General features: G+C 36.7%; 1 protein-coding gene across 1 annotated transcript in view; it reads left to right on the top strand.

Annotated features, from left to right (window-relative positions):
- Window positions 1-25,590, top strand: part of epha4b (eph receptor A4b) — a 151,700-nt gene that overhangs the window by 3,895 nt on the left and 122,215 nt on the right. Inside the window, 2 exon segments of the mRNA XM_051134295.1 lie at window positions 13,658-13,722; window positions 21,521-22,181. Of these exon segments, the coding sequence (XP_050990252.1) occupies window positions 13,658-13,722; window positions 21,521-22,181 (726 nt within the window).

Genomic DNA, 25,590 nt, shown 5'->3' on the forward strand with positions numbered 1-25,590 from the left:
CAGTCACTTTGGTGCATTTCTCACAACACTATTTACATTTGCACAACATTTACTTCAACCTCCACAACATTTAGTCATTTGTGCACATCATAGTAGCAGTTTCTCATTCTTTCCAATAAATTGCAAATGCTTTTGGACATGCATCAATTGCTTTTATACAACTCTCTGCTGTTTTATAACATTATCATTTGCTTATGTCATGTCAGTCAAAATTAACTAAACTTGTGAATGCTGAATAGTCATTCCATATAAAACTAATAGTCCTCATTTCATTGCTTGAGTCATTACATACAAAAATGTTGAACTAGTTGTCAAAATCTGTCAAGCAAATTTTATACAAATGTTTAAATCTTTTTTTTTTTTCCTGAAAATGTCTTCTAAATTGAACAATTTCTGCAAATGTGCATGAATGATTTACAGACCTATGTATGTTGTAGGTTCAGTTCCAATATGTACTGAAATATTGTTTACAGTTGTGCACAGCTCTACCCAAAGGGAGTTTATGTTTGTTGTAAATAAGGGTGTATTTATTCGTTTGCACAATGCTTTGAATAAATTAGAATTGCAAAGAGCATATGCAGTAAAAATGTGAAACATACATATTCAGTGTCTTGTACTCAGATACCTCACTAAATACAGTAATGTCTAACTTTACTGTAGTTTTCAAATGGCTGTGCAAATAGTATATAGTGCTGTCTTGAGCATTTTCAGGAAGTGTCACCAAAATCTGACTTTTTTGCATTGAATTACAGAGTAAACTGTCATAATGAAAACATGACAAAGCCATTTGACTATCTTGTTCATAAACAGTGGTGTCAGGACTTTTCATCTTGATGACACTGACACTTTCATTGACATGAATACTTGCTTTTGAGGAATGAGCTATCCATTTTGAGCAAGTGACACGCTTTTGCAGGTTATCAACTAGGTTTTGCAGTTTGTACTAATTGTTTTGAGAAATGCATTAACTGTTGTGCAAATGTAAATAGTGTTGTGAGAAATGCACCAAAGCGACTGAGAAAAACTGTAAGTAACATCATGTTCCATGAAGATATGTTGTACATTTCCTACTATAAATATATCAAAACTTAATTTTTGATTAGTCATATGCATTGCAAAGAACTATCTTTGAACAACTTTGAAGGCAATTTTCTCAATATTTAGATTTTTTTGCACCATCAAGATTCCAGTAGTTCCAATAGTTGTCTCAGCCAAATATTGTCCTATCCTAACAAACCATACATCAATAGAAAGCTTATTTATTCCACTTTTATATGATGTATAAATCTTAATTCAAGAAATTTACCCTTATGACTGGTTTTGTGGTCCATGTTCACATATAGGTTTGCAACAACGTTGGGTTTGTCATCTTTTACTGCTGACTGAATTTTCTTGATGAGCTATCCCCTTGAGATCTCTTTCGAAACTCTTGAGTAGATATTTATATTACTACAGTCTTTCTTTTAGGAGGATAGCTATAGATCTGTTTATTGATTGCACTTGTTTAACTATATAATGAGATCTGGAATCATAATATCATTTTATGATTAATCACATCAGTGTAATTGGATTGCTTTTATCACCGTCATTATTTTGTTCATGACCTTGAGCTGACGTGGACATTGATTGGCCGCCTCACAGCACTGATTCACCTCTATTACTGGGATTACTGATGGCTTTGCGCTGTGGGTCGCACACCGATGTGCAATCATAAAAAAAGACCTTAAAGAGCCTCTTAATTTCCCACCATACACACTATTATTACCGCACACGACCAAAGGCTGAGGGCAAATGATTTTTTGGACACACAATGGCTCGAGTCAGATAATTGATTGCCAATATTATTTGCAATGAAATTAAAATAGGTGAATGAGGTAGGGGTAGACATATAGCTATTGATTTGGCCCTCGAATGGCCTACAAACTGTGAACTGGCAGGCAGCTGTAGTTTCTTTGTGAAAAAGGATCATTTTACATGAACGGTTATTTGTTTTGGTTGAACTCGGGTCGGTGTTTTGGGCTCTATGTTTTGTTTTTGTAAAGGAACCCTTCCTGTGACATGCTGGGCTGGTGACCTGTATTCACTGGGATGCCCTCTGTAGCTACAACTACTTCTGTCTGCAACAAATGAGCTGCTCCGTCCTCCCTTTTTAACTCTCTCGCTTTTTCCTTTCTGTTTCTACAAATTAACGCCTCTGACACTCATGTTCGGCTACCGGTTCTCTCACTGGAAGCTCATTAGCAGGCTAGTCAACACAATGGAGCCTGACTCTAAACGTCACGCTGTGCGCTCCGCTCTCCCTGCGGTCTTGCTGGGTCCCAGTCTTGACCTTTTATTTGTTTTAATTGAATTCATCTGTCTGCCTTCGGCCTCAGCTTCTCTCTTTTTCACGTGGTTTGGAAAGGCGATTGTGCTCGGAGAATCGCCGCCTTACCGCAGCGCTAAACAAACAGCAGGGTTTTTCAATTTGCTCGGCTCTGTGTTATTGACCGGGTGAAATCTCTCAGTGCCTCCGTCCCGCATGCTTCGAATCTCTGTTTTCTGTTTGTCGGAGCTGATGGTGGGCTGTTTGCTCAGCTCATCTGCGCTGGCGCCTCCCGCGTGGTGGGTCAAACGATGGTTAGATTCACATTTCGATGCAATGCGACCTTGCCACTCAATGAGCGTCTCTTTTTCAAAAGCCAAAACCAACATCCTGCTCCGGACGGCCTGTTTCCTGGGTCACTCTCATATCACATGATGTCTTTGTGACCCGATCCAGTCTTATGCGGTTCTTGAGACAGCACTTTAGATGGTCAACACAGTGATAAAAGAGGCGTAATTTAAGTAATGCACCTCTTAACTGGAAAATAATACAGCCTGGTCATGTTATAATGATCGGGCAGCATTTTTGGTAGGGAAAATAGTTAAAGTGATACGATAATGCACCACAAAACTATTGGTGGTTACAAGTAAGTGCACTGAAAATGGATGGAATGAGGTTTGTGAATAGATGAAGGTGAAAATTAATTCTCATTTTCATTTGCAGATTTAAGTTTCTGGTGTCATACGACCCACTTCTCCAACCACAGTGTGACAGAACTACAGTGACATTGATCAAGAACTGAAAAATGTCAAATGAATTGATTCATTTTGCACTTTTTAAGTTTTTTTTATACAATTTGGGCTACATCTGTTAAGTTAAATATTTATCGGAAATATTTACCTCACAGGATTCATCACAAATCAGAGACACTCAGGTTTGTGAATGGAATTGAACCTTTTCCATCTAGCATCCAGGTGATTATGGGAATTCTTGTGGTGTTTTTGTTCAGTCCGTGTTGAGCCTGATGGCCAGTGGGAAATGGCAGAGGAAAATGAGAATGAAAGAGATGAAAAGGAGAGGAAAAGAGTGGTCATTGTCTGAGGGCTTCATTCTCCATGCACTCTCCAGACCGGGCCTGATGTTGGCAGCACAATAGCAGGGCGACCTGGCAGCTGATAGGGGGGAAAAAAGAGGCAGAATGGAGATGTGTTTGTGGGAAGGATTTGTATGCCAATGAGCTTTAGCCTGGACTGACTGAAAGTCTCTCTCTCTCTTTCTCTCTCTTTTTCTCCCTCAGTCACTCACACTCTTTTCTTTTCCAGCTTTCTCTCATTCTTTCCCTCCTGTGGCCAATTTGGTGCCGAGGGACTTGAGGATGCTGTCATTCAAAAATCTTGTCTTCTAAAGCTTTGTGTTCCCATGACTTCAAGCTTTGTCCTCCCGTGCGATTGTCAGAGTGCATGTGTGTGCGTAAAGCGGGTGTATTCAGTATTCCTTCTCTCCTGTCCTCAGTTTTGTGTGTGTCAGAGCTTGTCTGGCTTTGCCGTGCTCCAGATAAATTCAACAGTACTTTCACAGGGTAAACAGACACTGATATTTTATATTTACAATATTTTTAAGTATTTTACAAAGCCAGTTTGAGCAAATTCTAATTATACAAGGTTTTTTCTATTTCTATTCTGTCTGACATAGATGTGTAAATTGTGTTGTTGGTGGCTGCTAGATTTCCTGAATACAGCTAATATGAAGTAATGATTAAAATAAAGATTATTGCAGTCTGTTTTACAAGACAATTCTGCTTTAGTCTTTCTATTAAAAAATTTCATGTGTCCGAATAGTGAACCCGCATTCGGAAAGTGGTTTTAAGGAGCCACTAAAGGGACATGGTTTTGTGTGATTATGAAGCTCGAAAGCGAAAGTAAAAAGCGAGCGGGCATTCAAAAGCGATTTCAAGGCCCTGCAGTATAATTGCTCAATGATATAATTGCGAGAGAAAGCACTAAAAATATATTTTCTCCTCCCATCTTGTGTTTATTCCCTTTAGGGGTTCCTTAGTACAAGTAATTTCCTTTTCGAAAATGGGATTCAGAAAGGATGCATTGAATTGATTAAAAGGGACAGTAAAGGCATTTATAATGTTACAAAGGATTTCAATTTCAAGTAAATTTAGTTTTGTTGAACTTTCTATTCATCAAAAAAATTAATGTTTCCTTAAATATATTAGAATTTGGCCTATATTATTTATTTTAGTGTTCATACTAAAACACTGATCACAGATTTTATACAGTTGAAGTCAAAAGTTTAAATTCACCTTGCAGAATATGCAAAAAGTTAATTATTTTACCAAAATAAGAGGGATCAAACAAAATGTAGTACTAGTACTAACCTGAATAAGATATTTTACATAAAATACATTTACAAGACCACAAGAGAAAATAACAGTTGAATTTATAAAAATGACCCCATTCAAAAGTTTATACACTTGATTCTTAATACTGTGTTGTTGCCTGAATGATCCACAGCTGTGTTTTTTTTGTTTAGTGATAGTTGTTAATGAGTTCCTAGCTTGTCCCTGCTGTTTTTCAGAAAAATCTTTCAAGTCCCACAAATTCTTTGGTTTTTCAGCATTTTTGTGTATTTGAACCCTTTCCAACAATGACTGTGTGATTTTGGGATCCATCTTTTCACACTGAGGACAACTGAGGGACTCATATGCAACTATTACAGAAGGTTCAAATGCTCACTGATGCTTCAGAAGGACACACGATTCATTAAGAGCTGGGGGGTGAAAACATTTGAACAGAATGGAGATGTGTAAATTTTTCTTATTTTGCCTAAATATCATATATATATTTTTTTATTTAGTACTGCCCTTCAGAAGCTACAGAGGATACTTGTTCCCCAGAAGACAAAATAAGTTAAATTTACCCTGATCTTCAAATTCAGGGTTAAAAAAAAAAAGTTTTCACCCCCCGGCTTGACATAGTTTTCAACTATTATTTTCTCTTGTGGACAATATGTAAACATCTTTTATGTGAAATATTTTATTCAGGTCAGTACTAAATAAAAAATAACATGCATTTTGGATGATCCCTCGTATTTTGGTAAAATAATTAACATTTTGCAGATTCTGCAAGGTGTATGTAAGTTTTTGACTTCAGCTGTAAAATATTAATGTAATACATGAAATTGAGAATCAAAATCATATGTAGAAAATATGAGTAAGTGTTTGTACTTTGTACTTATGACTAAGTAAGTACTTTGGATATCTGCCCTAGAAAAATAAACCTTGATATTATTTTTAATCATACAGATGCTGATTAAAAATCTTATATCAGCTAATACTGATATAGTCACTGAAATAACTGGCATTTCTATCCAATATGCTTTTATATACCTCGTTCCAAGCAAGCTGTGAGTTTGGAAGAGGAAGCGGTCTCTTCCATATGCTTTTCTGATGACTTTGGCTCATTAGGGATGCAGCCCATGATGCTGGTAGCTGCTCGCAGGTACACTGACTCGGCCCTCAGCAGTGATTATGTGCTCACTAATGTGCCATTGGCTGCCGAGTGACCCAGCGTGGAAAGGGCTGACCGAACCGCACTGACTCCAGCATTCTTTAATGTCTTACTGGAGCGAGATCCACAAATCTTCAATTTCCCCTTTGGTATACCCCTGTACCTCCTTGTTACCACGACAACACACTGGCCCCTGCCAGTGTGAGCGGAACGAAAGACCCTAAGCACCATTGACGGCCTCATTCAGATGGAGAAATGCATCAGAGAGGTGCGCGCGCGTGTGAGCATTTTTGTGCTTTATCTATTAAAAACTTCGTTTTTAGAGCTAATGTGTTCTATAGGTAGGTTGTTACAATGCATCTTTTTATCTTGATATCGATTCTGCTTTTCAGTAGGCAGTCCATATATTTGCACCTGTGACAAAGCGTGTGTTTTTTGGCTGCCGCCTTCATTGTGAAGTCGTGCGGCTCTGCCTAAGGTATTGAAAGGGCTGGCGGGGCGTTTGATTGCTGGCAGGTAGATTAAAGCAGCTCTTCCGCCGGGATTAGAAAGCGAAAGGGGATGGAAGTGGAGATCACAGCCAGAGGAACACTGAGCTCTCCCCACTCAAAGCGTCCGTAATCACCCCTGGCCTGGACTCAAGCACTTCAACAGCAGGCAAGAGACAGAGAGAGAGCAAGCGAGAGAGCATCATGGGGGATCTGGATAAAGAGAGAACGAGAATAAATGGGGAACAGTTTTGATGTTGGTCACAATTTCTAGATGTGTGTTGTTATGCTGGTGATCCAGCAAGTAAAATTGGTTTTTCAGTGGCCGATGCCAGAAGACAGCAAGAGAATTTTCTTAGAAAGCATGTAGATTAATGAAGAATTCAAAGATCTTGAATCATTTTTTATTCATGTTCAAAAGTTCAAAAGAGGTCCAAGGCTGCATTTATTTGATCAAAATGCAGAAAAACTATAATAATATTAAAGATTACTTTAAAATACATTTCTGTAATTTTTAATGAACATATTTTATTCTATCTATCTATCTATCTATCTATCTATCTATCTATCTATCTATCTGTCTATCTATCTATCTATCTATCTATCTATCTATCTATCTATCTATCTATCTATCTGTCTATCTATCTTATCTATCTAGCTATCTGTCATTGGTTGGTTCATTCTCTCATTCTCGTTCTATCTATCTTTCTGTCTTTCATTTTATCGTTTTTCTACCATTTTATGTACGATTTTATCTATCTATCTATCTATCTATATCTATTGTTTGGTTGTTTGTTTGATCTATCATTCTATCTACCATTTGCTCTATCTATCTATCTATCTATCTATCTATCTATCTATCTATCTATCTATCTATCTATCTATCTGTCTATCTATCTGTCTATCTATCTATCGTTCTGTCATTCTGTCGTTCTATCGTTCTATCTAGCATTCTATCTACCTATCGTTTTATTGTTCTGTCTATCTATCTATCTATCTATCTATCTGTCTATCTATCTATCTATCTATCTGTCGTTCTATCATTCTATCTAGCATTCTATCTACCTATCATTTTATTGTTCTATCTATCTATCTATCTATCTATCTATCTATCTATCTATCTATCTGTCTATCTATCTATTTATCTATCTGTTTAATCTGACGTTTAATCTGTAGTGTATAATAGTGTATTATATTACATTTTAATATGAAGAAGATAGATAAATTCAAATATTTAAGGAAAAAAAGCTATAAAAAATCTATTTAAGTGACTCAAACAACTCATCACTGTTGGTGTGAACGGCCCATGTTGATAATCTTAGGGTGTGTTTACATTTACATTTTTACATCATTTTACATTTACATCACCGAACTTGAAAAGGTGGGTCTCTGTCCACTCCACCAAGGTTGGCAACGTTCACACTTATTTAAATGAACAACACTAACATGCAAACGTGCCACAATGTGTTTTATTCTAACCAAGCCTGCTAAGTGTAAACACACCCTTAAACTGCCCAAATGTCAGCCAATTTGTCAGCCTGGCCACTAAAACTCATTTCATGTATGTCAGACACTAACAAACATTTTCCTCTCCCTTTGCTTCCTGTAAAGATTCGCTAATGCAAAAACTGAAAGTGCAACAGATCAATGGATTATGAAAAAAGTGTTGTATTTAATGATTTATCACAATAAAATCCTAGAGTGGACTCTAGCTTGCCTCTGGGGTGCTCTGTTCCAGTAACATGGTCCCATAGTCTCTCTGCTTTTCTTGCCCATGTAAAATGCTGCCCGCTGACGATAATCGATACATGAGCATGCCTGTTTGAAACCAAACCCTGTGAAGAGCCCATGCAGTCTGTCCCGGCAGAAAACAGAGGCCGTCATGGGAAAATGATTCACGTGTTGTGCTGAGAGAAAAAAAAAATTGTCTGCAGCAAATATGAATCCTCTACTTTAAGAACAGTGTAAAAATCCTTATGGTAAATTATCAGACCTGTTTTATGTAAGCGGTGATAACAGGAAGTGTGAGATCAGGCAGTGTTTTATGTGATAAGTATGAGATGAGGCGAGATAGAAATCTTTGTGTGAAGTGTTTTGCTGGCTTTGGTCTGGTATTGAGTCATCGATGGTGTTTTGTGGCTGGTTTTATTGAATGATGAATATGAGCAGGGCCGCGCAAACAAATGGACATGTCTTTTGGATGTGAGAAAGCAAGTCCAAGTCAAGTTAGAGTTACACATGCAGATGAATTCCCTTCTCCAGGGACTGAGAAATAGAGCGAGATAAGTTGAGAAAGAACAGCATTTATCTATCATCTGCTGGTCATTCTATCTGTTTTTCTTTCATTCTATCTATTATTGTATCTGTCTTTTGTTCTATCATTCACTCTCATGTTGTTCCAAACCCGTGAGACCTTTGTTCATCTTCATAACACAATTTAAGATATTTTTGATGAAATCACGGAAACGAAAATGTGGAATAAAGTTGTTATTTTCATTTTCTTTGTGCATAAAAAGTATTCTCGTAGCTTTGTAAAATTACTGTTGAATCACTGATGTCACATTGGACTACTTTGTCGATCATCTTGGTACTTTTCTAAGCCTATCTATCTATCTATCTATCATCTATCTATCTATCTATCTATCTATCTATCTATCTATCTATCTATTGTTCTGTCGTTCTATCATTCTATCTAGCATTCTATCTATCTACTTATCATTTTATTGTTCTATCTATCTATCTATCTATCTATCTATCTATCTATCTATCTATCTATGCATCTATTTATGTATCATCTATCTATCTATCTATCTATTGTTCTATCTATCTTCTATCTATCGTTCTGTCGTTCTATCATTCTATCTTGTATTCTGTCTATTCACTTATCGTTCTATCTATCTATCTATCTATCTATCTTTGCATCTATTTATCTATCTATCTATCTATCTATCTATCTATCTATCTATCTATCTATCTATCTATCTATCTATTCTGTCTATTCACTTTGTTAGGTTCTATCTATCGTTCTATCTATCGTTCTATCTATCATTCTGTCGTTCTATCATTCTATCTAGTATTCTGTCTATCTACTTATCGTTTTATTGTTCTATCTATCCATCTATCTATCTATCTATTCTATCATTCTATCTAGTATTCTGTCTATCTACTTATCGTTTTATTGTTCTATCTATCTATCTATCTATCTATCTATCTATCTATCTATCTATCTATCTATCTATCTATCTATCTATCTATCTATCTATTGTTCTATCGTTCTATCGTTCTATGTATCGTTCTGTCGTTCTATCATTCTATCTAGTATTCTGTCTATCTACTTATCATTTTATTGTTCTATCTCTCTATCTATCTATCTATCTGTCTATCTATCTATCGTTCTGTCATTCTGTCGTTCTATCATTCTATCTAGTATTCTGTCTATCTACTTATCGTTTTATTGTTCTATCTCTCTATCTATCTATCTATATCTATCTATCTATCTATCTATCTTTCTATCTATCTATCTATCTATCTATCTATCTGTCTATCTATCTATCTATCTATCTATCTTTGCATCTATCTATTTATCTATCTATCGTTCTGTCATTCTATCATTCTATCTAGCATTCTGTCTATCTACTTATCGTTTTATTGTTCTAGCTATCTATCTATCTGTCGTTCTATCGTTATGTATATTAATCTTTTTTCATTCCTTTTGTTGTCGTAGTGAAACAACCCAAACAAGATTTGTAAAAGAGAAATGCAAACTTTGCATTTCTAGTTAAAGTTACAGTCATACTGTTTTCTTTAAATTTCAGTTCATGTTAAATTGCTTTAAATTTTGCTTTTCACTTAAAGCCTCACAGCAGTGAAGTGTGATACCTCAGAGCGGTGAAGTGTGATGTGTGGTGTTAAGTTAAATAAAGTCTTTTGTTTCACCACCACAGGCTGTATCAGCAGCTATTTGAGTAATTGATATAACAGTCATCCACCTGTGTTATCCGCATTAAAGCTTGCTTCCTCTTTCCTCTGCCATTTCAGAATTGTTTATCCTGATTTAAGGCATCCAAATTAGTGGTTCTCATCCGCACGGCGGTTGTATCGGGTCAGCTTCCGCTCTCCATTAGATGGTGTGCTATTAAAGACATCAGTAATCACTAGGTTTAACCAAACAGAGACCACAGAAATGCTTTTTATCTGTTGTGTGCGGTTTTAAAGATCGACCTTTCTTCAGCGAAAAGGGTACCTGTTCACTGAGCAAATGGCCTCAGCAAACACTCTGACACACTTTTGCTGCAACTTTATTTATTTACAAATGTCACTGTCACTGGGGCGTAATGTGTTGCATCAGGCGTAGAGCTCTTTGGAAAAGCGCTCCTCATCAATCCAGAGGATTTAGATGGGGGCAGAAAAGAGGAGGAGGGGAGATGAATCTGGCTTCACTGAATCACTCCATAAAAACACTTTTTTCATTTTGTCTTATATGTGCATATAATCTTAGACTGTATAGGCAAATGCATTTTATTAAAAGAAATGTCCTCTTTGATGATTGTCTGACCTCTTTTAAAGTAAAATGAGCAATTGACATTCACAGCTCTGTGTCGCTGTAGTTGTTTGGACATTTTATGTAGTGCACAGTATGTGAGGTAGAGCACATCCCTCTCACCGCTTAAGGATTACAGTCAGTCTGCGGGAAAATATTTATGAAACATGACTCCATTAATCTTACACCAACACTGCACTGTCACTATAAATCAAACACACATTCCACTCTGCTCCATACAGCTAAGGATACTGTGGTCATACTCTCATTCTCTGCCTTTTTTTTTTTTTTTTGGACAAATCCAGTTAAAACATTGACTTCCGAGTGGGTGAAAGGCAAACAAGGCTATTAAACCACTTAAGATCTGCATGCCAATAACTTGCATATGTGCCAATATATCAGACACGCTGTGCTCAGCATTCCTTTATGCTGATATCCTGAAATATTGACTGGACTTCTTGTGATTGTCTGTGTGTGTGTGTGTATATACAGTATGGTGAGGAGGAGGCAAAGTGTTTATTTATTTTAGAATTATTTATTTATTTATTTATTTTTTACTTCAAATGTAAATTCATTTCTTAGTCACATTTTCTTGGTTAAACAAAAAAAAAAACAATTCCATTCCATATTTTACATTAACAATGTAATCAGTGTTCTTTATTAAAGCCAGTTATTAATCTAATCAAGTTAGTGTTTTTAGGCGTTTTACATTTATTCCAAAATATAAACTTAAAACAGTAACATTTCATTTCATATTTTATTTGTGAATTTATGTTCAGCAATTCGTTTTAATTGTTAACTTTTGACTATTTTTTAATTTTTTGAGATTTACTTTAAATTTCGCCAAGTAGATTACTCGCTAAAAACTCCCACAGACCATGTTTTCTGGCCATTTTAAGTCTTATTTTGATGCAACAAATTGGTTAAATCTAACTGTTTGAGTTGTTTACTTACTTTTTAAAAAAAATAAAAATTAGTCTTTCCATTAAAGGAGAAGTTCACTTCCAGGACAAAAATGTACAGATAATTTACTCAGCCCTTTGTCATCCAAGATGTTCATGTCTTTCTTTCTCCATATAGTGGACTTCAGTGTTCCCCCTAAGTTTGAACTTCCAAAATGCAGTTTAAATGCAGCTTCAAATGGCTCTAAATGATCCCAGCCAAGAAAGAAGGGTCTTATCTAGTGAAACGGTCGGCCATTTTCGAAACAAATTGACAATTTATATACTTTTAAACCTCAAGCGCTCGTCTTGTCCATGTTTGCGTGAACTCTGTTTTTTCCGGGTCGATACAGTTAGGGTATGTCGAAAAACTCCCATCTTGTTTTCTTCCCTGACTTCAAAATTGTCCTACAATGCTGCAGAAGTACTGACCCAGTGTTTACAAAGTGAACATGCAAAGAAGTCACAAATAAAGGTAAAACAGCAAAGTAGGACAAGAGTTCACGCAGACCTAGACAATATGAGCATTTGAGGTTGAAAAGTATATAAATTAGGGCTGGCAAAGATTAATTGCGATTAATCGCATACAAAATAAAAGTTTGAATTTGCCTAATGTATGTGTGTGTACTGTGTGTAATTATTATGTATATATAAATACAAACATATTCATGTATATATTTAAGAAAAATGTTCAAGTATATGTATTTATTACAATTTTTATAGAATTTATATTATATATAAATAAAAATATTTTGTACATAACATATTTCTCTTAATTCTCTTGAATGTGCTTGTATTTATATATACATAATAAGTACAAACAGTACACACACATATATTAGGCAAACTCAAACTTTTATTTTGTATGCAATTTGTACGCGATTAATCATTTGCCAGCCCTAATATAAATTGTAATTTAAAAAAATAACCAATCGTTTCGCTAGATAAGACCCTTCTTCCTCAGCTGGGATCGTCTGAAGTCCTTTGAAGCTGGATATAAACTGCATTTTGGAAGTTCAAGTAATTAATACACTTTTCAATGTTTTATTTTGTAATATTGACGTTGTTTTATTTTGGTTCCATTATTATTATTTTTTTCAAAATCCAATATTTTGAGCATACACTGCCTGCCTTTCCTCATTGGATATAAATCAAGTAGTAATCAAATACATGTGAATCACTGTTATACTTTTTTGTCTTTTAATTCTGTTCATGAAATTTAGAGCATGATTTGCAACACTTTATGTATACATTTTTCCTCAGTGTGGGAGCACATCAGAAGTGATTAAAAATTAAAAGCTGTTGATGCCAAGACCTTATTTACCCTGGAAAGTAGATCCAAACAGAAATAGTTCACGACCTCCAGTGTGAGGATGAGAGAGACTAGCATGAGAAATTAAACAGTCTTTTAGATAGTTTGTTGGCCTATTCCCCTTGGCATACACATGCATACTCATACTCCAGAAATGAAAACGAAAACCATCAATACTGCGATCGAGAGCAAAGTTTGTTTTGCCGGTAATGCTGCGTAAGACATGAATGTGTTTTTATTGATATATCTGATTTACAAAACAGTCTCTCTCTCGTAATGGGTTCCCAGCATTGGGTTTCGCCGCTGGATGAAGGAGGGCATTGTGGGAATGATTTAAACCAAGGGGCTAGACTCTTGTCCCTCAGGCTACAGACCTGATTGTCTGCAACTGCTCTGTGATTTACGTGCCAAATATGCAGTCTCATCTAACCAGCTTGTTTTGCTCACAATATGTCATGAGGTTGAGTGAACTTTAACAAATCATTACTTTTTTCTTTTTCTCTCCCCTGTGTGCTCTTTCCCTTTCTCGATCCCTTTCTTTCTCTCTCTCTAGTTACATTGCTGGACACTATGTCTGCTCTGGGAGACCTTGGCTGGGAGGCCTACCCATCTGAAGGGGTGAGTAACACGACCAATCGAAATCAAGACGCAAACACACAAGCCTCCCAAACGTCTTTAATCAATTCAGCCACCAAATTATGCTGCGTTTTGTCTTCGCCTGTTTTACACAAAATGATTCGAAAGTGCGCAGGGACAAACTTTTTCAAATTAACATGAATCTATGCTCCTGGGCTCCGACACAGTTTTGAACCCCTCTAGCTCATTTTTTGCAAACAATCATCTGTAATTACGCCGTCGTGTTTCAGATGTGCTGGAATTGCGTATGGTTAGACTCAACCTGCGCATGTATATTCATAAGAGTGGATACAGCATGCATCGGGCTCATGGGAAAGAGAGGCTGTGAGCACGGTCTCAGGTTCTTATAAATAGGAGGCAGTGTTTTTTGCGTGTGTAAATTGTAGGATGTGGTGTCAAGGTCATGTGGAGTCTAGCAAGCTTAGACCTGTTTCCAGCCAAGAGGCGTTCATGTTCGGCTTAACACCAACTTCCCCGGTCGCTTACTTCCAATTTATTTGAGGAAGACGTCAAGATTAGGAGTCTCTAAAGCAGGAACACAATCCCCTGTGCCAGAGAGCAAAAGAAGGAGCCTTTATTTTGAGCAGAGAAGGCCTGTTCTGTCTTTTCCAAGGCACCCAAAGTGGTCTAAAAATAATTGAGTTTGCAAAAACCATGGTGAGCTTAAAAGGAAATCAATCTTTGGGATTTCACAGCCGCCTTTTAAATGATTTAATAGAGCCATCAGAAGCTAGATCAGATTGTCTGTGCCCCACACGCGTGTCTACGAGACGTGTCGTGTAGCGGCTAAATCTGGAGACGAGCAGAATTTACAAATGATTTTTGCTGAAAATAGTGCGACAGACATGAAGTCTGTACCGCTTCTCACACCGAGAAATATTAGACTTGCATAACAGAGTATTGCATTGCATTGCATAACAGGCTGATACTGTACAATGTCAATAACCGAAACCCACTAGAGAGCGTGTGCATATTGAATGACATTTAAAATTGAAGTTGTGGTAGACAATGCAAACGCTATAGAGACAGATGCATTCTATAAGCCAAACTTGCGAGTCATGAGATTTGTCATGTTTAATAGTCACAGTATTCTTTGCAGGTCTCTCACATTTATATAGAGGAGATTAGCTTTTGTAAATGGCTTGGAGTGTTTGGATTGCTGTAGTGGGATTGAGCGCTGCTGTAGCATGAGTAAACCCATCACTAGATACTCGTCTGATGATTGGAGCGTCTACAGGGGGCTGTTTTTCTAAGACTGCATTCCAATTTGCATACTATCTGTCCTACATAATACGCAATATTGGAATTTGTGTGTTCTAGGGATGCATGATGTTGGGAATATTTTACTTATTTACCAAATTTTAGTGTTTTATGAATGCTTGTTAGTATGATTACTTTTACTACCATCTAACACTAACTTGGATCGTACACATTCATATCTAATATATAAAATGCCAGTAAATGTTTTAGAGGGCTTTAAAATTAAAAAACACTTCTTTTTTCTTTAGTAGGTAATTATGGCTTCCGTCAATAATTACTCACCCTCATGTCGTTCCAAAAACCGCAAGACCTTCGTTCATCTTCGAAACACAAATTAAGATATTTTTTGATGAAATCCAAGAACTTTTTGACCCTGCATAGACATTAATGCAGCCACAAGCATGCGTCATGGTACTCTTGTGAATGCGCAGTGGAGGCTGACACGGAAGAGAAGAAATTGTTAAATAAATTTGTTATTTTTGTTTTTGTGCACAAAAAGTGTTCACGTAGATTCATAAATTTACAGTCAAGTATTTTAACGATGTCCTCACAATGTTTCTGGGCCTTGAACGTGTCAGTTGCGTTGCTGTCTACGCGGTGTCAGAAAGCTCTCAAATTTCATAAAAAACATCTTAATTTGTGTTCTGAAAATGAATTAAGGTCTTAAAGGAGTAGTTCAAAATGTACAGATAATGTACTCAACCCATTGTCATCCAAGATGTTCATGTCTTTCTTTCTTCAGTTGTAAATGAAATTATTTTTGAGGAAAACATTTTAGGAATTATCTCTGTATAGTGGACTTCTATGGTGCACGTGAGTTTGAAAGTTTGCTTCAAACTGATCCCAGAAATGCAGTTTCAGTGCAGCCATTTTCTAAAAAAAAAAAAAAAAAAAGTATATACTTTTTGATCCCAGCTTGAAGAAGAAGGGTCTTATCTAGGGTAAACGAAAATCAGCCATCTTATTTTTCTTCTCCAAAAAAAAAATCGTCCTACATACTGTTTTAATTTATAAATGCTTGTCTTGTTCACTTTGTAAACATTGGGCTGGTACTTCTGCAGCGATGTAGGATGTTTTGTTGGAGGAGAAAATCAGTCACTTATTTTCTTCTCCAACTTCAAAATCGCACAGCTAGACAATCGCATTTGTTTTATAAATTTTTATTTGGTTTTAGAAAATGAAAGTTTCGCTAAATAAGACCTTTATTCATTGTCTGGGATCGTTTTGAGCCCTTTGAAGCTGCGTTGAAACTGCATTTTGGAAGTTCGAACTCAAAGGCATCATAGAAGTCCACTATATGGAGATAATTCCTGAAATGTTTTCCTCAAAAATCATAATTTCTTTACGGCTGAAGAAAGAAAGATGACAACGGGGTGAGTACATTATCTGTAATTTTTTTTCTGGAAGTGAACTAATAAATAACAGAATTTTCATTTTTGGGTGAACTATTGTTTTAATGTCCTTAATGGCCTCTCATAGTCCAATTTATCCACTTCTTACCCAACACCTTTTTCAAGATCTTTAAAAAATCATATGTCCAGTATAAATGATGTATTTTATGTAGAATAAGCCATGAAAATACCTTGAACTTGTTAACCGCAAACACTTATTTCAGGCATTTAACCAAAACCCATTGACATTGGGCCGATTGAGCCTGAAGTACAAAAATGCTTAAAAATGCTTTTAGGACTCATTCCTGCAGCACTCTATACTGTAGATTTTTCATATCATTCATTTAACCATTCATTTTCAAATCTGCTGAATAAAAAAATCTTACAGCCTGTGCAAAGGGGAGATGTTGTAGATGCCCCAACGCTGTCTTATTCAAAAGTAGACATCAACAGCTTTTAAATAGATAGCATTCCCGTTTTACGCCAAACCACTAACCATATTTAACCATAAATTATCAGTTTAAGAATCCAAACTAAGAGACTTTGTTACTGGGTGACTCCCACATACTGCAAGAGTCTCTTCCAATTGGCCTGTTCCCACATAACGTCTGTTAAACTCTTCAGAGAACATTCCTCCCTGTCTTCGTGCTGTGTTTACCTTAGATTCAGTGATAGTAGGAGTCTCTTTGTTTTGCTGGTATGGCAGTTATTTAATGGGAGTGAACTGTAAGGCTAAATCAGGTCTCACAGCTGCGGCTTGCGTTTCATACTTGAGGATTATCGCGGCGACCCGTGACCCGCCGAACCCGCCAGCGGTGGAGCGGCTCGCAGGAAAGCCGCCATGTTCCCAAAGCGGCCGCTTCACCTCCGCTGGATATTTACCTTACTGACTCAATCGACTGCCACTTGACCTTCGCAGGTCAAGACTAATACAGCTTTCCCTGTCCCAGATGTGGAAGGTTTGTTTTGGATCGGCTATCAAATAGCCATAGTCGTTTAGCGTGTGTGTGTGTGTGTCTGTTACTAAAATAGAAGGGAGTAATTCACCTGGAGTGATAGAAAACAGGTAACCCTAATAACATGTCCTCCAAAAGAGGCTCAAAAAAACAGGCGTTCTTTTAGGGATTTAAAGTCAATTGCACTTAAGTATCTTAAACTACCAGATGATTGTGGGCCTGCAATTAAGTTAAGCCAATGAAGGGCTAAGCAGACCCCCTGATCTGACATATTTGCTTGGCTTCAAAGCGGTCAGACCCTGTGAACGGTGACCGGGGAATGGACTTGAGCTATTTCAGATGAGACTCTAGGGGAAGCCGCCAGCTGGAGACGCTAATTAACAAGACGCCCACGTCACACTTATGACCACTACGTTGATTGAGAGTGGCTAAGCTGTACCTCCTGTCCAAATAACCTGTTTTTCACTTAACAATTGGGAATGTGTGTTGAACTAGCTGCACGTAGGAGGATTTATGAACGTTTGCGGAGCATTTCGTTCACGAATATATCAACTGCACATGGCCAATTTCCTTTCGGATGGCTGTGCCCGATCATGGCGTACTGAAATGTGTAAGTAAACTGTATTTGCGTGTCTGGAGATCTGGAGTGTGTAACACAAGCCTGTAGACTTTTGTATAACCACCCATCTGTGGTAAAATACTTCATGAATTCAGACAATGCATTTTCAAAGAAACTTTCCGAAGCGGTTGCGTTCAGACCGACTTTTTGAAAATAAATAAACAGAAAGGCATAAACCTGCCTTTATCCCTGTATAAATATTCCTTCAAATGTCATAATTATTGCACTCGGAGGGAAAGAACTTACCCAGGACTTTCAGTGTCTGTCACTTTGATCTGTCCGCCCATTCCCACCAGTCAGCATATGGCTCAGTTTAAAGCCGAAACTGCGCTAGCAATTGACCCTCATGCCTCGATCACTTTTTTAAAGCTATAAGCTAATGGCAACGTGTCATAAACGCTCTCTTTGTTGCTATGACATCACGGCTATATGTGCACTTCAGACTGTGCTGACGCATGGTATAAAATACTTCAAATGCTTGATTGCGCTGATGTGGAAAATGGCTCTTTTGGAGACATTCTGATGTACTCTGTCTCCTTGAGCATTTGCTTAAATGTGCACCCATACTCAGCTGCCAATCAGTTTAAGGGTTGTTAAAGGATTAGTTCACCCAAAAATGAAAACGCTATCATCATTTACTTACCCTTGTGTCGTTCCAAACTCATTTGACTTTGCTTTTTCCTTGGAACACAAAAGGAGATATTTCATGTATTCGTTACTCTTCGCCATTCAGTTATGATTATTGAGCACTGGAGAGTTAAAGCTTCAAAGGAAACAGAAGCACAATAAATTATATGTGTCTAAATAATTTGCATGCTGTTTTTCAAGTCTCATGATAGTTGTTATTTACTCCAGTGATCTGTTAACTGTGGTAACTGGATCATGTAGTCAGTTGGTTTGATTCATGAACAAACCATTCAGATTAATTGTACAAATCTATTCATTGCTACTTGCTATTTCTCAGACAAAGCCATCATTTGGTTTCAGAAAAATGTGCACTAGTCATTATTGATCGCTTTTATGATACATTTAAGGTGTTTTTGCATTCTTCTTGAAGCTTGAAAGCTCCAGTCTACATTTACTGTAAAAGAGTGGTTAGTTCTCATTTTGTGTTCCACGGATGAAAAAACAAGTCAGGTTTAGAACAGCATGAGGTTGAGTAAAAGATGACAGACCTTTCATTTTTGTATGAACTAGTCCTTTAAAAGAACATAGTGCTCTTTAAAAGAATCAGCTATAACTTTCGCTGTCTTCTTGCAGTCACAGTGGATTGCTCCCATCATGCGCTGTTCGAGAAATCTTGAGCAGAAATGATGAGGAATGTCTTCAAGTGGGAACCCAAGTGGTCAAGCAACAATTTCTGAATTCTTAGTATTTGAAGTCTAGTGTGTTACTCGCTGATTGATCAGAAGCACGAATGAATCCCTGAAATCACTTAGAACTGAGCCGGTGGTCCTTCAGCTCATTTCTGCTGCAAATTATACAGAGAAGGAATAGAATTTATTGAAGCAAATCAGAATCTTTTTTGAGAAGCAGCCGTTCAAGAAATTGCCCACCCTTCTAAGACTCCCTGGATGGTTTATTTTCTCTCCCTTTAAGGAGTGAAATCTTACTTATGCATGAAGTGTTCCAAATGAAGGAACCTTAGACAAGTGGAAGCAGATGGCAAGAGATGATGGGAGACAAGTCCCTTAAACATACCCTATCTACCGCTGACTATATTGAAGATATACACACACACACACATGCAGATAACTACACCATAAAAAATGCTGGGGGGGGGTTTAGCCCAAATGCTGGGTTCAACTTATTGGGTCATTTTATTGGGTTATTTTTAATATTTTTTACCCAGGTGCTGGGTAGTTTTTCTGTAACTAGGCTGCTGGGTCATTTTTTAACGCTGGGTTATTTTTTTCTACCCAACCACTGGGTTGACCCAATCTCTGACAAAACAACCCAGCTGCTGAGTTACGGGCTTTTTGAGTCCTCTACAGGAGAGAGCGATTCTCAGCGCTGCCGATTTGCACTTCTTCAGCGAAATAAAGGTTTGTATACATTTTATTTAATTTATGAAGTCTTTATTGTGCTGTAAATTGTATTATTTTATGCAACGCAACATAAGGATGAGATGACGCAGCCAGCTGCGCCAGCAGCGGTTGTTTCGCAGGATGGAAACGCCTTTTGCCTTGCATAAAATAAATGGATTTTATTGGTTATTGTACTGAGTTTAATCTTAAAATATATTGTCTAATATCAGTACTGTTTGTTTATGGGCAGTTTTTGGAGTCAGTCATGGCATCTTTCAGCTACGAGTGAAACGCAAGACTGTGGTCTGATTTTGCAGTTAACCCAGTGAACAGCAGCCCTTTACCGGCTCAGATTTCGACGACACACCAGCACGAGAATTAGCGCTATTTCAGTAAAAAGTGATTACGGGTGAATACACTAAAATTAAAATTCTACTTTTGAATGTTACTTTTTTTGTCTAAAATGCTTGTTAAGCAAGTTTAAATGTATGTAATATTGTACACTTTGCTGTATTCACCCAAATAAATTCAATTTGTCTTGTATTTTGTCCATGTGCTCTTGCTTAATAATAAATGTGCATCTTTTGATTATTGCTGTTGCCTCTAGTAATTCTGTGTGTGTTTTTATAAGTCCATTTTAAACCAGCAATATAATAATTTTTAAACAATAGTTGACTCAAAATAACCCAGCATGTGTTCTGTCCAATATTTACCCAGCGCTGGGATGCCAAATTAACCCAAGTTGGGTTGTTTTTAACCCAGTATTTTTTAGTGTGTAGCGGACTATGTGCACTAACTATGTGTTCCATAAATGTACATGAAACAGAAATAACATATAACAAATATTTTGATGCATGATTAGAATATGCATGCAATATTTAAGCGCAGAGATCAGAGTTAATTTAAATTGATTTTTGTTCATGTTTCTTATGCTCATCAAGGATCCATTTATTTGATAAAAAATACATTAAAATAAACAGAAAAAAACAACATTGTGAAATTAGTTTATTACTATATTAATTAAATTATTAGTTAAAAGGAACTGTTTTCTATTTTAAATGATTTTAAATGACTGTAATGTTTCTTTGAAGATGGAGCTGAATATTCATTACTCCAGTGTCCATTGTCTCTAATATGCTGATTTAGTGCTCCAGAAAATTTCTTATTATTAATGTTAAAACAGTTGTGCTGCTGAATATTTTTGTGAAAAGGGTGATGCATTGCGTTTTTAGGATTCTTTGAAGAACAGAAAGTTCAAAAGGTACAAAACATCTGTAACAAAATAAAGTCTTTACTGTCTCTTTTGATCAGTTTAGTACATCCTTGCTAAAATTATAATTATAATTTTAATAATAATTCTTTTTAAAAAATACTGTAAATGTATGATACTTGTTTACACACATTTCTAAAATATAAAATAAGTTTATTCCATAAAATTAACTTGAGACAGAAATGTCACAGTTCATATTACAATTGTGAAAAAAAACACATTTTTGCAACCCATAACAGTTGTTCTGTCTGTTGCAGTGGGAGGAAATCAGTGTGATGGATGAGAGGAACACTCCCATGCGCTCCTACCAGGTGTGTAATGTGATGGAGGCTAATCAGAACAACTGGCTACGCACACGCCACATCCCACGAGATGGAGCGCAGCGCGTCTACATCGAGATTAAGTTCACCCTGCGTGACTGCAACAGCCTGCCTGGAGTCCCTGGCACCTGCAAAGAAACTTTCAATATGTACTATTACGAGTCCAACAACGCCAATCTGTGGTTTATCAAAGAGAGCCAGTACATAAAGATCGACACTATCGCGGCCGACGAGAGCTTCACGCAGACTGACGTGGGCGATCGTGTTATGAAACTGAACACAGAAGTGAGGGACATCAGTAACTTGAGCAAGAAGGGTTTCTACCTGGCTTTCCAAGATGTGGGAGCCTGCATCGCTTTGGTGTCCCTCAGGGTCTTCTATAAGAAGTGTCCTCTTGCCGTTCTGAACTTGGCCCAGTTTCCAGACACGGTGACAGGGGGAGATTCGGCTTTGGTGGAGGTTAGGGGATCTTGTGTGAATGACTCGGAGGAGTTTGAGGCGCCGAGGATGTACTGCAGTGGAGATGGCGGATGGCTGGTGCCCATCGGACGCTGCGTCTGCAAGCCAGGCTTTGAGGAGAACAAGGACTACTGTCAACGTGAGTTTTCTATACAGCATTTTAATTCCTGTTTTGGAACGTTTGATATACAGTGGGCTTAAAAAGTATTTAGACACTTTGTAGTTACACTTTAAAATGTAGGAATGCACATATGCATATATATGGTCAATATTGGATATTGGAAAAGAGTGCATGCTCTTTTTTTCCCTCTTTTTACATTACTACATCATCTAATGCACACAAAGTTAGTCTTTAAAAACACTAATAATACTACTGTTGAATGTAGGGATATCTCAAAAACTGAATCATACTGTACATTTTAATGTTGTGATGCTTAAATTAACTTGTAGCATCAAAGATTTCGCTATAGAAGATTTTAGTTTTCAATATTTTATTTTGAATTTATTTAGACCATATAGAACAGATCTTTTAATATATGCAATTTATTAGTTATCAGGAATAATAAAACTTATTATTCAGCTTATTAGGAGGCCAGAATTTTAATATAAGTGCATCCCCATTTATATGTTTAAATGTCACTGCATTACATAGAAATGTCAAAATATTAAATATCAATATCTTTTGCATCTGCAAATGATTCTAGATTAGATCAGAAGTAACCTTTCTTTTATTTTTGCAAATACCTTCAAATGCTTTCAAGGTATTTCTTTTTATTGTCTTTTTTTTTTTTAATTTGAGATTTATACATCATCTGAAAGCTGATAAGTAACCTTTCTATTGATGTGTGGTTTGTTAGGATAGGACAGTATTTGGCTGAGATGCAACTATATAAAAATCTGGAATCTGAGGGTGCAAAAAATCTAAATATTAAGAAAATTGTCTTGAAAGCTCTTAGCAATGCATATTACTAATCAAAAATTAAGTTTTGATATATTTACGGTAGGAAATTTACAAAATATCTTCATGGAATATGATCTTTACTTAATATCCTAATGGTTTTTGGCACAAAAAGCAATAATTTTGACCCATACAATGTATTGTTGGCTATTGCTACAAATATACCCGTGCTACTTAAGACTAATTTTGAGGTGCAGGGTCACATTTATGCATATTAAGTGTGGCCGAAGTGTCCAAATACTTTTTGGGGTCACTATATAGTAAACATTTTTTATTTTGACTTTACTAGGTAATTTATTGGATGATATAACACAGTCTGTAGTGATGAAACTCTGCTGCAGTCAGTTTTTTAGCAGTTGCAGTCCCTTTGTTTGCTTCTGAAGTGAGCGTGTATGCGTGTGTTTGTGAGCGAATGCAAATAAGTTTGCAATGAAAGTAGCTGAGGGCTTCAGTGACTCATTCAGATTCACTCTGTGCCTCGTTTCCCTGTGTTGGGGAAGGTAGTTGTGCTCCAGGATACAAATTATTGAGACATAGCATTCCACAGACTATCTGTTCTGTTTACTTGCTCTGCAAATCCATAGGCCTCCAGCAGGCAGTCTAACTTTCAAGAGTGTGTGTGCGTTCGTTGGATAAGTTTGTTAAAGTTTGTTTCAAAGAAGTCTAAGCCAGCTGTTGAATTAAATATATTTTTTTTTAATCTGCTTGCTTTTTGCCTCATTTGAAGCTAGAGTTATTTAATAGTACCTCAAATATCAGATCTTCTTAATTTGTTGATTTAATATTGAATTGGTAAGGTATAAGAGGGTGTCGTTTAGCACTATACATTCGCAATATACAGTTGAAGTCAAAAGTTTACATACGCCTTGCAGAATCTGCAAAATGTGAATTATTTTACCAAAATAAGAGGGATCATACAAAATGCATGTTATTTTTTATTTAGTACTGGCCTTAGTACTTAGTACGTGAATGAGCCACAGCTGTGGTTTTTTATGTTTTCTTTGTTTGTTTGTTTAGTTGTAGCTGTTCATGAGTGTCTTGTTTGTCCTGAACAGTGAAACTGCCCACTGTTTTTCAGAAAAATCCTTCAGAGCCCAGAAATTCTTTGGTTTTTCAGCATTTTTGTGTATTTGAACCCTTTACAAATGACTGTATGATTTTAAGATGCATGTTTTCACACGGACGACAACTGAGGGACTCATATGCAACTATTACAGAAGGTTCGAACGCTCACTGATGCCTCAGAAGGAAACACAATGCATTAAGGGTGAAAACTTTTGAAATTGAAAATCAGGGTCAATTTAACTTATTTTTTCTTCTGGAAAACATGCAAGTATCTTCTGTAGCTTCTGAAGGACAGTACTAAATGAAAAAATATGATATTTAGCTAGAATAAGAAAAATGTACACATCTTCATTCTGTTCAAAAGTTTTCACCCCTGGCTCTTAATGCATTGTTTTCCTTCTGGAGCATCAGTGAGTGTCTGAACCTTCTGTAATAGTTGCATATGAGTCCCTCACTTGTCCTCAGTGTGAAATGATGGATCTCAACATCATACAGTCATTGTTGGAAAGGGTTCGAATACACAAAAATGCTGAAAAACTTTTGAATGTGGTCATTTTTATAAATTCAACTACTATTTTCTCTTGTAGACTATATGTAAACATCTTTTATGTGAAATGTCTTATTGAGGTCAGTACTAAATAAAAAATATCATGCATTTTGTATGATCTCTCTTATTTTGGTAACATAATTAATATTTTGCAGATTCTGCAAGGTGTATGTAAACTTTTGACATCTGACATGTAACAGGTGTTTTGAATCATAACTGTTGCTAAATTGTATTCTCAGTTTTGCCGGATCTGTTTTATTTGATCTGCTGAGATCATACTAGCTTCAATTGCTCCTAATTCGTCTTGCGTTGTTCTTTTTCTGCTTTGATTTCTGTGTACCCTGCAAACAGGTCGGAACATAAAAAAGGAAATATCTAGCAACCCACACAGCTCTCGCAGACTCAAACCTCTTGTTGATCGAAACTCCTACCTATTTTTATTTATTTGCATGGCATCATTATGCAGTGTACGTTTCTTTGATCAAACCCGAGATCTCGGACGACTGTGGAAGGTGGAGTTGAAGCGAGGAAAGCGTGACGGGCTCCTGTGAGTGTAATCGTGGGGCTGTTGTTCTCTTTCTTTGTGCATTTGGCTGTTTCTCATCTAATGGCTGCTGAGTGGCATCATGTTGTTTGCTAATGGGTAGGCTGGAGCGACACAGAGGGACCTGCTGAGGAGCTAATGACAGCACCTTCATGATGAAACGTTAGCAGACTTCACACCACTTGTAAACAGATAGCATCTCCATTTTTCTGTTAACTACACTGAATTTGTGCTTTTAGCTCTTTTGCTATATATGTACAAATTCCATAGGTTTCAGTATCTACTTCCTGATAATTTTAGGGTTTTCTTTTCCCAGACATATCCTGGCAGGCATTTCTTAATGTCCCGCTTTTGGCTTTGTTTTCATATTCGCTGAAGATAATAACTGAAAAGTATCCAAAGACCTTTTGGAAGTCCAATAATAAAAATCCTGA

This window comes from Labeo rohita, chromosome 2, assembly GCF_022985175.1.
Source record: "Labeo rohita strain BAU-BD-2019 chromosome 2, IGBB_LRoh.1.0, whole genome shotgun sequence".
NCBI lineage: Eukaryota > Metazoa > Chordata > Actinopteri > Cypriniformes > Cyprinidae > Labeo > Labeo rohita.